This window comes from Schistocerca nitens, chromosome 12 (assembly GCF_023898315.1).
Source record: "Schistocerca nitens isolate TAMUIC-IGC-003100 chromosome 12, iqSchNite1.1, whole genome shotgun sequence".
Taxonomy (NCBI): Eukaryota; Metazoa; Arthropoda; class Insecta; order Orthoptera; family Acrididae; genus Schistocerca; species Schistocerca nitens.
In genome coordinates this window covers 128,690,695-128,708,136 of record NC_064625.1, presented here as the reverse complement: position 1 = coordinate 128,708,136, position 17,442 = coordinate 128,690,695, and the positions used below count along the sequence as shown (strand labels likewise).

Sequence of the window (17,442 nt, the reverse complement as noted above, 5' to 3'; positions counted from 1 at the left end):
GTCAAAAGAAAGTTTCTCAGTCCACCTCATTTGTGAGTACACTGCACTTCCTGATAATTCTTGTAATTGATGAAGTCCTACACCTTATCCGCAATTACTTTCACGTGACTGTTCCACTTTAAAATGCTCCGTATGCATATGCCCAGATTTTTGACGGATGTGGCTCCTTCCAGTGATTGTTCTGCATTCCTGTAATTGCATAGTAATTGAGCTTTCTGGTAATTTAAGTGCAAGGTGAATCTGATCCCTCAACCCTCTCTAGTTCCCATATCTGTCCCAGCACTTCCCAACTCACACCTGTAATATAGAGTCTTAAATTTCCTTTCCAAACCCACTAGCAGAGTAGTTTTCAAAACCCTATTTGGTTCACTGAAAAACCTCCAAGTCATTTTGACTCATATGTCTATATCTTTCCAATCATTGTCTTTTCAGTACAGTGGTTATACACTATTTTCATTTTATTATAATTTATTTTCAGGCCTATTTTCAAACTTGCGCTTTTAAGTTCTTCCGTCTTTCACTTTATCAGCACAACAGGCAGACAGTACAATGGCACACATGGTGTCAGCTTTCAGTGTGATAATGTTCTTTACGTTTGTGAGAGCATTGTTGTCTCAAACTTCTTCTCCAAATTTGTCATAATTTCCTTAGAATCCAAAACTGCTACACCAAATTTCAACAAATAACTCACAATTCTACCGTCAACTTAACAAATGGTATATTATTTGCATTGTCACACATGTGTTTTGTGTTCGTGACAACTTTAGGTGTTCCCTATATTGAATAATAGTAAATTTTCAAAGTTCATCTTCTGTCTCAGACAACACAGGTTCACTGTTAATATAACAGCTGTCATGCAATATCAAGATTTCTGGGGCATTCGGGTGTGACGGTGGCCTGATACTGACCTGCCCGTAGTGTGGCGGCAGGCATACTCGTCGACAAGATTCCGGTGAACCACACGTGACCGGCACGAGGAAGGATCACTGTGCCGGGCACCGGAAATACCGTAATCGCTTCACTAGGACAGTAATCTTGCTATTTATGTTAAATTGAAAACATTGAGCAATGGAGTGAAGTAAACATAACCAATCTTTGCAATATAATACATTAGGATACTATACGTTAACATATATTAACAATGTTAACTGATATTTTCCAACATCTGTAACACACTGCATACCATCAGATCAGATGGAATAAATAAATAAATAAATAAATGGTTATCCTCCAACATTCTGGGCCGTCCTGTCTCAGCAATCAGAAACTAGAACCAGTCAGTCGTTGGACTGAAATGGCGTTCCACACATAGCTAAACCATATCTGTAATCCGTTTACATTCCAAAATGGTTATTAGTAGCCCGCAAACAGTAGTCTGCAGCTGTGGTCTAATGCATGTCTGACTAGTGATGGTTTAACGAACATCTGCACTTACAGATTATGTTGTTTTACAATATTTGAATATGTGTGCTCGCACTCTGTAACGTCGTCACGAGTGTATTTAACAGTATTGACAACGACATACAAATGTGTCCGCTTACATTACGTCGACATGGCTTAAAGCCATAATATGTAAGTAACATGGCTACATAGTTAAAATGTCTTGTATAATCGGCACAATGATGAGATACATAATGAAACTGTAAAATAATTTTTTTAAACATTCTGTATTTTTCAGCAGCACTTCATAATGACCTGAGGCCGAAATCGCAATAGTTTAATAAAAACTTATAACAGTCACTGGCATAAAGATGATGTCCTTCAAAAAATTTTTTATAACTATGAATCCCTGCTACAACAAGATATCACAGTACCTGAGTAACTTTCATTTGGGCTCAGTCTGTAGGGTACAATACATGTACAGCAGCCAAAATTACTATAAAAAGAAGTGCATTTGTAGTATCTGACTAGAAAATTTGACTGTGCTCACTGTGGCAGGCAGTCGTTGATACATACTTGTATGAATGCTGCGGACATGCTTGTTGTAGTTGGCTCTCTCGTTGAAGCTCCGTCCGCACTGGTCACACTTGTACGGCCTCTCACCCGTGTGCAATCTCGAGTGAACCTTCAGGTTCGAAGCTTCGGCAAAATGTTTCCCGCACGTAGAGCACTTGAACTTACGATCGTCTGTCGACAGAAACAGTGCCACAGATATTACACTCACTGGAAATGGAACATTATCTTACAGAAACAGTGTACCAGTTTGAAGTATTATCCCAGGAGGAAGATCATCCCATCGACAGCTCAGTTATTAGAGACGGATTGCGAGCTCACGTTATGAAATGATGGGAAAGGAAATTGGCTGTGCCTTTTTCAAAAGGACACAGCAGTTTAGGGAAATTTGGGAAAACTATTCAGGATGGTAGGACATTATTTGAACTGTTGTCCTCCCAAATGTGTGTCCAATGTGCTGACCAATCCACTGCCTCACTCAGTCAATGTATTATGCTGCGAGAAGCTACAAAAGTTATTATATACATATACAATGTTTTTCTTAAGTTTTTGTCAGTTTCGACTGGACTACAGAGCTTAAGCCTCTGAATTGATCATGAATAAAAAAACAGGAAGTGAAAAGTTATTTAGAACTTGAACAGAAACCAGACTACAAATTGTAATCTAACAGACTGGTTTGCAACACAATTCATGTAACTAGTGTAGTACTCAATGGAAAGTCACGACTACTGCAAAGTCTCTTCATATTTTGCCAGGAACTTAACAGTTTATCATTTCAATGTGACTGTTTTATGTAGACTTACGACAAAATAGCATTAGATCAGTTTAAGGGTAAGTACAATAATGAAACTTCCTGGCAGATTAAAACTGTGTGCCCGACCGAGACTCGAACTCGGGACCTTTGCCTTTCGCGGGCAAGCGCTCTACCATCTGAGCTACCGAAGCACGACTCACGCCCAGTACTCACAGCTTTACTTCTGCCAGTATCTCGTCTCCTGCCTTCCAAACTTTACAGAAGCTGTCCTGCGAACCTTGCAGAACTAGCACTCCTGAAAGAAAGGATACTGCGGAGACATGGCTTAGCCACAGTCGAGTCTCGGTTGGGCACACAGTTTTAATCTGCCAGGAAGTTTCATATCAGCGCACACTCCGCTGCAGAGTGAAAATCTCATTCTGGAAGTACAATAATGTAATGAAAAAGCTAAGTGAACTAAAATACTGAACTTTTGAAGAGTCCATGTAAAAATAATAGCAGTTAATATCATAGTGTAATTATGAAGTAATTTATCATTATCTACAGCTATAGGGTTATTAGATTAAATTGTGTAAAATTTCGCACAGAAAAGAAATCATTTTATGGAAAACATCTTCCTGTTTATTGCACACTTGAAGCCTTTTTTTACATGTTTCTGAACTTGTAATTTTCCACTACAAGTTTATTAAAGTACATGGTTAAATAACGGAAGGGTAAAATTGCTTTAGATCAGGAGCAGCTGCACCTGGCAATTAGTTATTCTTTAGTTCCAATTCTGTTGAAGAAAGTTCAATATCATATTAATACTTGTCAGTACATGGCACTTATAATGATGTTTGGATTGTGGGGCACTCAATTGTGCAGTTATCAGCACCTATACAAATTCCCAGCCTTTGCTCAGTCCAATCTCACCACTTTCATGAATGATGATGAAATGATGAGGACAACACAAACACCCTGTTATCTCGAGGCAGGTGGTACATGGCAATTATTTGTCACTAATATGTGTTGTCTTGGATGTGAGAGTGAAATGTAGTTCTGAGTGTAGCTGTAACAGGTACTACCTAAAGCATTGAAAAGATCAAAGTCAAAAAGTTGTCACGTTATTTACATGTACTATCCCAGGACATAATACTTCTACATCCAATGATAAGTACATTAAAAATCAGTTATTTTCTTTGTATTTTCCAATGAAGTTCTATGTCCTGGAGATATCTGCTGGTTTGCTGTTCCAATTAAATCACTTGCATATCTCAACCTTAATTTTTGATAATTTCAACTGATGATTTCTATCACATAAGACAGGCTTGTAGCATATCCCCTGCATTATTCAAAATGTAAACTGAGGAAGCAGTCAAGGAAAAATTATTTGCAGAAGAAATTCAGGTTCAGGGAGAAGAAATCAAAATGTCAAGGTTTGATGATGAGACTGTAAGACACCAACCACTTCCTTCACCAACTCTCCACCACACCCACTCCTCTACCTCCTGGATCCCATCTCCCTATAACCCACATCTCTCATGCCCCTGCCTTACCAGTATTGAACACCACCTTTCCCAATGTCCTTCAGACTCCAAACCCACTAACTCATTCCTCACATACCTTACTAACTTTATGCTAATCCACTACTACTTCTCATTTGAAGGGAAGGTATATAAACAAATCTGTGGCACAGCCATGGTCACCAGCACGGCATCTTGCTACGCCAACTTTTCTATGGGCCTTCCTAGCCTCCCAAAACATCAAACCCCTAGTCTGGTTCAGGTTCATTGACGATATCTTCATGATCTGGACCCAGGGCCAAGACACTCTATCTTTGTTCCTTCACAACCTCAGCACTTTTTCTCCCTTCCTCTTTACATGGTCCTCTTCAACTCAGCATGCCACCTTCCTATGCATTGACCTCCTCCCCTCTGATGGCTCCATCCACACCTCTGTCCACATTAAACTCACCGACCACCAACAGTACCTGCATTTTGACAGCTGTCATCCCTGTCACACCAAAAAATCCTTCCCATATAGGCTGGCTACCTGGGAACAAATGCTGAAGATATGACAGGTAGATCATATATCTAATAAGAAAGTACTGAACTGAATTGGAGAAAAAGGAAAATTATGGTGCAACTTGGCTAAAAGATGGGAGTGGTCCATACGACATGTCCTGAAGGAATTGTCAGTTTGTTGATGGAGGGACATTAGCAGCAGCTATCCTTTCTAGAACAGCATACTTTCATTACTGCTGGCTATAGGCCTCTTCTGTTTCACACTATCTCTTCCAGTCCTGCATGCCCCACATCCACATCTCAAAATAGTTAGTTATAATTACTTATTATGTAAAATATGAAAACTAATCTGTCTTTAATTAGGCTAACTTTGTTAAACAGTAGAGTTATACCTATTAATTTTATACCACATCCTTACATAATTACGTATGAACGTAATTTCATGCATTAATCTGTCTTATGAAGGCTATGTCCTGCAGCAGTTTGACAATAGCATACCACCTCACGCTTCATTAAAACGCGAGCATGAGTTGCATGGTGCGCAGTGACTGAGGCGTGACCAAGAGTGGTGACACGAACGGGCAGTTGTGTGAGGGCAAGCATCATTGATGGTTGTGTCTACATTGCAATTTTTTTGGAGCTAATTTTATTTAAATTTCATACTTTTTCATTTTCACATATTTTTATTTTATTTACTTAGCAGTCACCTGATGCGACAATGGTTGGGTCAAAATATTGCTTCTTAATAAATAAAGGGGCAATAAATATATTTTTTCTTTTTAGCAGTTTTTTGTATCTTTTTTATTTTTAATTTAAGTTTTATTTAATGCATTTTACACTTAATATTTTACTAGTAGACATGATACAATCAACATTTATATTTTACTTGTAGACACAATATGATCGATATACTACCCCCACTTTCAGACAAATACTATTAGTAATAAAGTGCATTTAACACTGTAATTCTATTTTACCATTGGTTTGTTTTTGTTGCAGTCTGTACTGTAGTACACCATCCATACCATACCGTATCACAATCCATACCATACTGTATTCATTATTTAAAAATATTTTTACATTTAGAATACTTTGCACTTATCACCTGTAGATACTACTAGTAATTAAAATGTATTAAACACTATCCTCGTATTTTACCATGTTTTTCATTAACGCATATACTCAGTAACCAATGTGTAGTATTACTGAGCTACTGTACGTAACATAAGCAACAAGCAGTGACAATCGTTCTAATTCTAAATCAGGTCTGAAGAAAGTGGACTGCCATTGTGCTCTCTTGCAATAGGCTGCCTAAGCTATTAAGGTAAATTATTTGATTTAGTGCTGAATTGTAGACCTCAAAAAGAACTACAAAAAAGTCTGCAAGAACAAACTTCTATTCAGATCTTTTTGAGTTCAACAATTTGGTATTATGTAACTTGGTATAGCTCTTATATATTATGTAGTGTATATCAAGAGAGCACACTGGTGGAAAACGTTTCACTTTCGTGGAACATAGCTAAGAACAATCCCGATTAAACCAGCTTTCAAATAAAAAATACCAAATTAAAATCAGCCCTTTAATTTGGGAACAACAATGCCTCAGACAGACACAAATGTTAAACTTAAAAGACCCCCTCTTTGCATCAGGGATTGAAAAAAAGAAAATTTTTGGTACAACCTAGATAGAAGAAAGGTCTGATTGATAGGATACATCCTGAGGCATGAAGAAATCATCAGTTAAGTATTGGAGGGAAATGTGAGGAGTGAAAATTGTAGAGGGAGTCCAAGTGAGTACATTGAAGTGGATGTAGGTTGCAGATGTGAAGAACTGGCACAGGACACAGTAGTATGAAGAAGTGTGTCAAACAACAACAACAACAACAACAACAACAACAACAACAACAAAATGCACTGTATGTGGAAGCTCAGACTCAGCAGCAGCCAGCTGTGACAGGGAGCGTACGTTACCGAACTTCCCTTACCTGTGTGTACGATTGTATGCCGTGTAAGCTTTGTCTTCTGCTTGAATCCTTTCCCACAGACGTCACACTTGAACGGCAAGTCTCCTGCAAGAAAATGATGCTGGGCTTCACTGAACTGTGACAAAAAAACAACACTTGAAGGATAATGTAAGGAATGAAACACACTAATGATAAAACAAGAATATAAAGGACGTACTTCACAAAAGCACAAACAGCAACTTCCTTTAGCATATCACAATGGGAAGCTGATAAACAGAAGCATACAAAGAGTATTTTTCCTTTTTCTACATTCTACTTGCAAATCTCATTAAGGAGTTTTATTGAGCATTATCCTCTAATTTTTTGCTCATTGTTCTACCTTTCAGACTGTACTTTCATCTGTATTTCAACTGATAAAAACAAGTTTTTGAGCATCACTGAGCGGTATATTATCTCTCGCCACTTTCTGTGGCCCCAACTGCAAATTTTGTTGACAGATGTTACGACTGATAACTACTGCATGTTACATGTCGACCAAGACTCACTATGAGGTCCTCTTTGCCTCTGTTCGTCACCGTGTCGTGAGCATTCACATTTCGCAATTTGCCGGAATGATCGAAGTGTCTTTTACATTTCAGGTAGAACATTGTATTTTGGTTGGAAATACAGGTTTAATTGGAATAAAGTTTGTTTCTCAGGAAGTGCCAACTTGTATGTTCTTTCTACGGAGGGATTTCTGACACCTGTTGTTGTTGTTGTGGTCTTCAGTCCTGAGACTGGTTTGATGCAACTCTCCATGCTACTCTATCCTGTGCAAGCTTCTTCATCTCCCAGTACCTACTGCAACCTACATCCTTCTGAATCTGCTTAGTGTATTCATCTCTTGGTCTCCCTCTACGATTTTTACCCTCCACGCTGCCCTCCAATGCTAAATTTGTGATCCCTTGATGCCTCAAAACATGTCCTACCAACCGATCCCTTCTTCTAGTCAAGTTGTGCCACAAACTCCTCTTCTCCCCAATCCTATTCAATACCTCCTCATTAGTTACGTGATCTACCCACCTTATCTTCAGCATTCTTCTGTAGCACCACATTTCAAAAGCTTCTATTCTCTTCTTGTCCAAACTGGTTATCGTCCATGTTTCACTTCCATACATGGCTACACTCCATACAAATACTTTCAGAAACAACTTCCTGACACTTAAATCTATACTCGATGTTAACAAATTTCTCTTCTTCAGAAACGATTTCCTTGCCATTGCCAGTCTACATTTTATATCCTCTCTACTTCGACCATCATCAGTTATTTTACTCCCTAAATAGCAAAACTCCTTTACTACTTTAAGTGTCTCATTTCCTAATCTAATCCCCTCAGCATCACCCGATTTAATTTGACTACATTCCATTATCCTCGTTTTGCTTTTGTTGATGTTCATCTTATATCCTCCTTTCAAGACACTGTCCATTCCGTTCAACTGCTCTTCCAAGTCCTTTGCTGTCTCTGACAGAATTACAATGTCATTGGCGAACCTCAAAGTTTTTACTTCTTCTCCATGAATTTTAATACCTACTCTGAATTTTTCTTTTGTTTCCTTTACTGCTTGCTCAATATACAGATTGAATAACATCGGGGAGAGGCTACAACCCTGTCTCACTCCTTTCCCAACCACTGCTTCCCTTTCATGCCCCTCGACTCTTATAACTGCCATCTGGTTTCTGTACAAATTGTAAATAGCTTTTCGCTCCCTGTATTTTACCCCTGCCACCTTCAGAATTTGAAAGAGAGTATTCCAGTTAACGTTGTCAAAAGCTTTCTCTAAGTCTACAAATGCTAGAAACGTAGGTTTGCCTTTCCTTAATCTTTCTTCTAAGATAAGTCGTAAGGTTAGTATTGCCTCACGTGTTCCAACATTTCTACGGAATCCAAACTGATCTTCCCCGAGGTCGGCTTCTACCAGTTTTTCCATTCGTCTGTAAAGAATTCGCGTTAGTATTTTGCAGCTGTGACTTATTAAACTGATAGTTCGGTAATTATCACATCTGTCAACACCTGCTTTCTTTGGTATTGGAATTATTATATTCTTCTTGAAGTCTGTGGGTATTTCGCCTGTCTCATACATCTTGCTCACCAGATGGTAGAGTTTTGTCATGACTGGCTCTCCCAAGGCCATCAGTAGTTCTAATGGAATGTTGTCTACTCCCGGGGCCTTGTTTCGACTCAGGTCTTTCAGTGCTCCGTCAAACTCTTCACGCAGTATCTTATCTCCCATTTCATCTTCATCTACATCCTCTTCCATTTCCATAATATTGTCCTCAAGTACATCACCCTTGTATAAACCCTCTATATACTCCTTCCACCTTTCTGCTTTCCCTTCTTTGCTTAGAACTGGGTTGCCATCTGAGCTCTTGATATTCATACAAGTGGTTCTCTTCTCTCCAAAGGTCTCTTTAATTTTCCTGTAGGCAGTATCTATCTTACCCCTAGTGAGACAAGCCTCTAAATCCTTACATTTGTCCTCTAGCCATCCCTGCTTAGCCATTTTGCACTTCCTGTCGATCTCATTTTTGAGACGTTTGTATTCCCTTTTGCCTGCTTCATTTACTGCATTTTTATATTTTTTCCTTTCATCAATTAAATTCAATATTTCTTCTGTTACCCAAGGATTTCTACTAGCCCTCGTCTTTTTACCTACTTGATCCTCTGCTGCCTTCACTACTTCATCCCTCAGAGCTACCCATTCTTCTTCTACTGTATTTCTTTTCCCCATTCCTGTCAATTGTTCCCTTATGCTCTCCCTGAAACTCTCTACAACCTCTGGTTCTTTCAGTTTATCCAGGTCCCATCTCCTTAAATTCCCACCTTTTTGCAGTTTCTTCAGTTTCAATCTGCAGTTCATAACCAATAGATTGTGGTCAGAATCCACATCTGCCCCTGGAAATGTCTTACAATTTAAAACCTGGTTCCTAAATCTCTTGTCTTACCATTATATAATCTATCTGATACCTATTAGTATCTCCAGGATTCTTCCAGGTATACAACCTTCTTTTATGATTCTTGAACCAAGTGTTAGCTATGATTAAGTTATGCTCTGTGCAAAATTCTACAAGGCGACTTCCTCTTTCATTTCTTCCCCCCAATCCATATTCACCTACTATGTTTCCTTCTCTCCCTTTTCCTACTGACGAATTCCAGTCACCCATGACTATTAAATTTTCGTCTCCCTTCACTACCTGAATAATTTCTTTTATCTCGTCATACATTTCATCAATTTCTTCATCATCTGCAGAGCTAGTTGGCATATAAACTTGTACTACTGTAGTAGGCATGGGCTTTGTGTCTATCTTGGCCACAATAATGCGTTCACTATGCTGTTTGTAGTAGCTAACCCGCACTCCTATTTTTTTTATTCATTATTAAACCTACTCCTGCATTACCCCTATTTGATTTTGTATTTATAACCCTGTAATCACCTGACCAAAAGTCTTGTTCCTCCTGCCACCGAACTTCACTAATTCCCACTATATCTAACTTTAACCTATCCGTTTCCCTTTTTAAATTTTCTAACCTACCTGCCCGATTAAGGGATCTGACATTCCACACTCCGATCCGTAGAATGCCAGTTTTCTTTCTCCTGATAACGACGTCCTCTTGAGTAGTCCCCGCCCGGAGATCCGAATGGGGGACTATTTTACCTCCGGAATATTTTACCCAAGAGGACGCCATCATCATTTAATCATACAGTAAAGCTGCATGTCCTCGGGAAAAATTACGGCTGTAGTTTCCCCTTGTTTTCAGCCGTTCGCAGTACCAGCACAGCAAGGCCGTTTTGGTTAATGTTACAAGGCCAGATCAGTCAATCATCCAGACTGTTGCCCCTGCAACTACTGAAAAGGCTGCTGCCCCTCTTCAGGAACCACATGTTTGTCTGGCCTGTCACACACAAAGTTCTCCGAGTCCTCGCTGGAAGTTGCACCTTAAGGAAACAGCATAAACAGGACTGGGAAATGACTGACGGAAATGCCTGCATTCTGCCTCTCATTCTTATTGGCTGAAGGGCCCAAATATTAAATAATTTTTTGGAGCAGTACAGAGCCTGTGAAATCAAGAGTCAGTTGACAACCATTGCAGGTAGGTGCTGGTTTTCTGAAATTGGAAGTTAGTGACGCAGGGTGGCCAACCAAGTTTTTCCTTGCACTGTGGAAAGCTAAGAAAATCCAAAATGGTGTTCCTGTGCACAGGTGTCAAGCCAGTCCTGTTTTATTAGGCAAGTTTTGCTGCCGAGTGAGTGTTCGGACACTCGATAGATGGTGACCTAATATTTGTCTGTGGAGCCAGTAGCTAGCCAGACAATTGTGCTTTCTCTTGCACTCCTTTTAAAGGTACACTATCATTTTGATCCTGTAACAACTACGAATTAAGATACAAAGGAATTAATGGTATTAGCTGCCAGTGGCTCAGTGGTCAAACCATCTGCTTAGTAAGCAGATCCGGGTTTGAATAATGCTCCAGCACAAATTTTCGACTATCCCCATTTTCTTCTACTTCTTGACTGCACTATTCATTTCAGTTCTCTATCTTTTAATGCGCATTTAGTTCTTGCTCAGAATAGGGCCAGCCTGTGTACTCTCTACAACCACCTACTCATTCTGATAGCCACTCCCCCCCCCCTCCCCCCAAATCTTCATGTCCGTCCCATCCACACTCAATAACAGGTGGGTCCTTCTCATCCTGGTGTTCGAATGACCTGCTCTTTCTCTTCAATCTTGTCCAACATCTCTCTCTTTCCTCATCAGGGATGGTACTAACAATTCTAAAGGCTATTATACTTTATAATACTGTCCCCAACTACACATATGGCTAGTCCTGTCCACTATTGTGCTCATGAGGACCAGTTCCCAGTTGCAGCGGCATGATTTTTTGTTCAGCCTGGAAATGAAGAGCCGATCTTTCCCCAATCCCTCTTAAATGGGTGGTGGTTGGAGTCGACTAGGTCAATTTCGATGGTGAGTAGTTTTCCTACAATGGAAGGCATTTTATGATGACCATTGCAGAGAAACAGAGTCCTGATAACATTAGTGGGAAAGAGCCAATGGAAATCCCTGAATTCCTTTGGTAAGGAGAGGACTGGAGTAGGTGGTAATGGGAGGATGTATAGGGCAGATCTTGCATCTAGGTGTATTAAAGGGATATGAGCCGTGAGGCAAGGGGTTGGGAGCAGGGTTGTCCAGGGATGGACGAGGATATTGTGTAGGTTCTGTTGTGTCGATTCCCTAAGGTCTCGACACAATGAGTGGCTAGGTGCACGCGAAACTAACGCAGACGGGCGTAAATTCTGAAACAGGAGACTGGATGAAAAACTATAAAGAAAAGAACGTATTGGGTAGATTACTTAACTTTTAATGATGTTCTTCTTGTTGAAATACATCTCTTGCATAGTAGTAAGCAATTAGCAATGATACACATGGCGCCTTGCTAGGTAGTAGCGATGGACTAGCTGAAGGCTATTTAATCTGTCTCTCGGCAAATGAGAGGAATACTTGGTAGGTCTAGTCGCAAGCTATGTCGTCCGTACAACTGGGGCGAGGTCAAGTCCGTGTCTTGTGACCTGCCATGTGATGGCGCTAGGTTTGCGAATACACAGTGGCGACACGCGGGTCCGACATGTACTACAGGACCGCGGCCGATTTAAGTTACCACCTAGCAAGTGTGGTGTCTAGCGGTGACACCACAGGTTCGGTGGGCAGCAGAATACCCCTGTATGAGCTGTGAGGCAAGGAGCTGAGAGCAGGAGTGTGCAAGGATGGACAAGGATATTGTGTATGTGTCATGGGTGGCAGAAAACCACTGTGGGAGGGGTAGGAAGGATAGTGGGTAGGACATTTCTCATTTAAAGGTACAACGTGATGTAGTTGGAACCATGATGGAGAATGTTATTCAGTCACTCCAATCCTGTGTGGTACTGAAAAGCGAGGGGAAGACTCCACTGCAGCCAGACGGTGGTACTTTGGGAGGTGGTGGATGACTGGAAAGATAAGGCACAGGAGATCTGTTTTTGTACAGTCTATGAAGGTCTCAGTGAGACCCTCCGTGTATTCTGAGAGAGACTGCTCACACTACAGATGTGATGGTCATGTGTGGCTAGACTGTACGGATGGGACTTCTTGGTGTGGAATGGGGTGCAGCTGTCAAAGTGTAGGTATTGCTGGTGGTTAGTACGAGGTTCGGTCAAAAAGTAATGCCTCCCATTTTTTTTCTACTTAAAGAAATTAAGTTAAGTGAAAAATTTGAATTTGGCGCCATTCCTCAAACCTTCTTCTGCAATCCACTGCAGTAGTAACTTTCTGTGTCAACAGGTGGCAGCACAGCAGAAGTTTGTAAGATGGCCGACATCGATGTTCGTTTGGGACAGCGTTGTGTGATTGAATTCTTGAATGCAGAAGGTGAAACGCCCATACGCATTCATGAAAGACTGAAGAAGGTGTATGGTGTTGTGACAGTGGATGTCAGCACTGTTAGACGATGGGTTCGTCGTTGTAAGGAAGCTGAAGGGCAAACACCGTTGACTGACGAAAAGCGGAGCGGCAGGCCGGTGAGTGCAGTGACTCCACACAACATTCAGCAAGTTGATGACATCATTCGTGGTGACCGTCGGGTGACTGCAGATGAAGTGTGTCGCATTATTTCTCTTAGTAAAGGCAGTGTGATCACGATTATTAAACAATTGGGGTACTCAAAAGTTTGTGCACGGTGGGTTCCAAGAATGTTAACCGATCAGAATAAAGAGGCAAGGAAAACAATAGCCTCCCAACACTTGCAGCGCTTCCGTTTGGAGGGAGATGAGTTTCTGAAAAAAATTGTGACCGGGGACGAAACATGGGTGCATTTTTTTGAACCCGAATCAAAGAGGCAGTCAATGGAGTGGCGTCACACAAGCTCGCCGAGGAAGAAAAAATTCAAAACTGTGCGATCGGCAGGGAAAGTTATGGCAACAGTTTTCTGGGATACAGAGGGTGTGATTCTGGTTGATTTTTTGGAGCAGGGATGCACAATAAATTCTGTTCAATACGTCACAACCCTCGAAAAACTTAAAGCACGTCTTCAGCGAGTTCGCCCAACAAAATCAATGGCAGATGTTCTTCTTTTGCATGACAATGCAAGACCACACACCAGTCGTCACACCTCTGACGAGATTGTCAAAATTGGATGGGAAGTTTTGCCTCATCCCCCATACAGCCCTGACCTGGCACCATCAGACTTCCATCTGTTCGGGCCACTAAAAGAAGCTCATCGTGGGATTCATTTTGAAGATGAGGAGGCCGTCAAAACATCCGTGCGTCAATGGCTTAGGAAGCAGAGCTGTGATTTTTACCGTGCTGGGATACATGCCCTTGTTCAAAGATGGACCAAAACTGTAGAGATGGGCGGAGATTACATTGAAAAATGACAAAATGATCCTCAATGTTGTGGTTTTCAACCTATGTAATTGCATTTAAATTTCCTGACAATTAAACGTAGAAAAAAACATAGGAGGCATTACTTTTTGACTGACCCTCGTATGTTCAATATGGACAGAGGTACTGATGCAGTCATCTTTGAGGTGGAGGACAACATTGAGGAAGGTGGGTTGTCTGATTGAGTAGCACCAAGCGAAGAGAATGGGGGAGAAGGTGTTGAGGTTTTGGAGGAATGTGGATAGGGTCTCCTACCCTTGATTCAGATCATGAAGATGTCATCAATGAATCTGAACTGTGAGTTTAGGAAGAATTTGTATAGATGGCCCACGAATATGTTAGCATAGGACGGTGCCATGCTAGTGCCCATAGCTGTACCCCAGATTTCTTTGTATGTAATGCCTTCAAAGGAGAAACAATATGGGTAAGGATATAGTTGGTCATGGTGATTAGGAAGGATGTGGTTGGGAAAGGTAGTGTTCAGATTCGTGATCTGGATCGAGGATGAGGACACCCTATCCACATTCCTCCCGAAACACCTTCTCCCCCATTTGTTTCACCTGGTCCTAATCAACCCTACAAGCTGCCTTCCTTGACGTTGACCTCCACCTCACAGGTACCTCTTTCCATACCAAACCTATCAACCACCAGAAATACCTACACTTCGACAGCTGCCATCGATTCCATACAAAGAAGTCCCTTGCGTACAGCCCAGCCACCCATGTCTGTCACACCTGTAGTTGCAAGCAGTCCCTCTCCTAATATACTGAGGGTCTCACTGAGGCCTTCACAGACCGCAATTACCCTTCCAACCTCGTACAAAAACAGGTCTCCCGTGCCTTATCTTTCCAGTCACCCAACATCTCCCTAAGTCTCACTGTCTAGCCACAGAGAAGCATTCCCCTCATGACTCAGTACCACCCAGGATTGGAGCAACTGAATAACATTCTCCATCAGGGTTCTCCGTCAGAGTTTAGACTACCTCTCATTGTGCCCTGAAATGAGAATTTCCCAACCCACTGTCCTTCCCACCCCTTCCACAGTGGTCTTCCACTACCCACCAAACCTACACAATATCCTCATTCATTCTTACAAAACCCCTGCTCCCAATCCCTTACCTCTTGGCTTATACCCCTGCAATAGACCTAGTTGCAAGATCTGTCCCGTACATCCTCCCATCACCACCTACTCCAGTCCGGTCACAAATATCACCTACCCCATCAATTGCAGGGCAACCCCTGAAATCAGTTATGTGGTCTACAAGCTAAGCTGCAACCACTGTGCTGCATTCTATGTGGGCATGACAAGCATGACAACCAACAAGCTGTCGGTCCGTACGAATGGCCACCGACAAACTGTGGCCGAGAAACAAGTGGACCACCCTGTTGCTGAGCACGCTGTCAAACATGGCATCGTTCATTTCAATGACTGCTTCACAGCCTGTGCCATATAGATCTATCCCATCAACACCAGATTTTCTGAATTGCACAGATGGGAACTTTTCTTACAATATATCCAATGTTCCTGTAACCCTCCTGCCCTCAAACCTTCGTTAGTCATTGTCCTCTCCCATCCAGCCCCTTCTCTGTTCCCATTCCAGCACTACACAGCCCTCATTCCACCATCACGCCCGCTCTTTTCACTTCTCTCCTTTCCCGCCACCCCACCTCTTCCCTGTCCTCCTTCTGATCCCCCGACTGCACCTAACTGCCCTACCCTCTCTCCACCTCGTCCCTGCATGACCCCCCCCCCCCCCCCAGCAGCACTTCAATGTAGGCCACCCCTAACCTACTATACCTGCCTGTCTCCACTCCCTCCTCCTACTTACCCCCACCAGCTAGTTGTCTCTCCCATCATGCACTGCTGTATGCAGCCTCACTTCAGCTACCAGAGATTGTGATTATGTGCATGTCAGTGGCATTTGGATGTGTGTGTGTGTGTGTGTGTGTGTGTGTGTGTGTATGATCTATCATACATGCAGGAACTGATTTTCATTTGTATAAATAAGAAAAACAGTTCACAGGAGATATGATGTCATAGATGTTTAAATACGTGAGAACCTTGCATCTGGTTAAAATGGTGTGCAGTAGCACTTGACCATCAAGCTTTACACTGTAATTTGTTACTTCTTTACAACTAACTATATTCGCAACACACTTTGCAGACACTATCTGCAGATACCGCTGAATGTATCTGTACAATTATATCACTGTACAACACACAGTTCAGGACATATGGCATCATAAACATTCAGGTGCATGAAAAATTTGCTTTCGTTTAAAATGTAGAACAAATTACCCAGACTATATTCATCCAGTGGCTGATAATGAGAGCATTTAGTAACTTCCAACAAACTTCAACCCCTCCTCACAGAGGATTTTAAGACCATGAATGTACTTTTGTTTCAGTATTGGGAAGAATGAAGCACTGCAAAAAATTCTAACAGTCTGCCATGACCCGTACAGCAACAGCAGTCATAAGAAATCCTGTTAATGGCATCTGTCACAAAAAACAACTAAAATCCAGCCGAGGCCATTCAGCAGTAAATGCGGTTCAGGTGTCGGTTCCCGTTACTGTCGCAGTCGCTCGCTCCCGCCTCACCTGTGTGGTCCCTCATGTGGTACTCGTAGTGGGACTTGCTGACGAAGCCCTTCTTGCACAGCTCACAGGTCAGCGGCTTGTTTTCGACCCCACAGTAGTAGTGGTACCTGACGGTGGACCGCGATTTGAATTTGTGGCCGCAGATCGTGCAGCAGTACATCACCGATGAGCCTTGGAGAAACAAGAAAAACAGGAGACGTGAGCGGACAGTACAGTTCAGCACTGACACCAGTGCATATTCTACAGTTACAAATGCACCACCAAATAGTCAGGCACCTAAACTAACTCCTTCCCTTTAAACAACAAATTACTTGTGCCTTCCAAAGTTGCAAACTTGTGCACGTACATTTACTTATTTACATTTTCTTTGCACGGAGCCGTCAAAATGATGGCTTTTGGAAGTCCTAGAATTAACAGTATGATAATAAATAAGTCTTACAAAATACATAACATACTACACTACTGGCCATTAAAATTGCTACACCAATAAGAAATGCAGATCATAAACGGGTATTCATTGGACAAATATACTATACTAGAACTGACATGTGATTACATTTTCACGCAATTTGGGTGCATAGATCCTGAGAAATCACTACCCAGAACACCCACCTCTGGCCGTAACAACGGCCTTGATATGCCTGGGCATTGAGTCGAACAGAGCTTGGATGGCGTGTACAGGTGCAGCTGCCCATCCAGCTTCAACACGATACCA

The 17,442-nt window shown here is 41.7% G+C and overlaps 1 protein-coding gene across 1 annotated transcript; it reads right to left on the bottom strand.

The window, feature by feature from the left end:
- Window positions 1-223: 223 nt before the first annotated feature.
- Window positions 224-16,887, bottom strand: LOC126214955 (protein krueppel-like). The gene is made up of 3 exons (XM_049941591.1): window positions 16,728-16,887; window positions 1,957-2,127; window positions 224-297 (listed from the first exon to the last, which is right to left on the bottom strand). Exons 1-3 carry the CDS (start codon window positions 16,885-16,887, stop codon window positions 224-226), a joined length of 405 nt encoding a protein of 134 aa, XP_049797548.1.
- Between the last annotated feature and the right edge of the window lie 555 nt (window positions 16,888-17,442).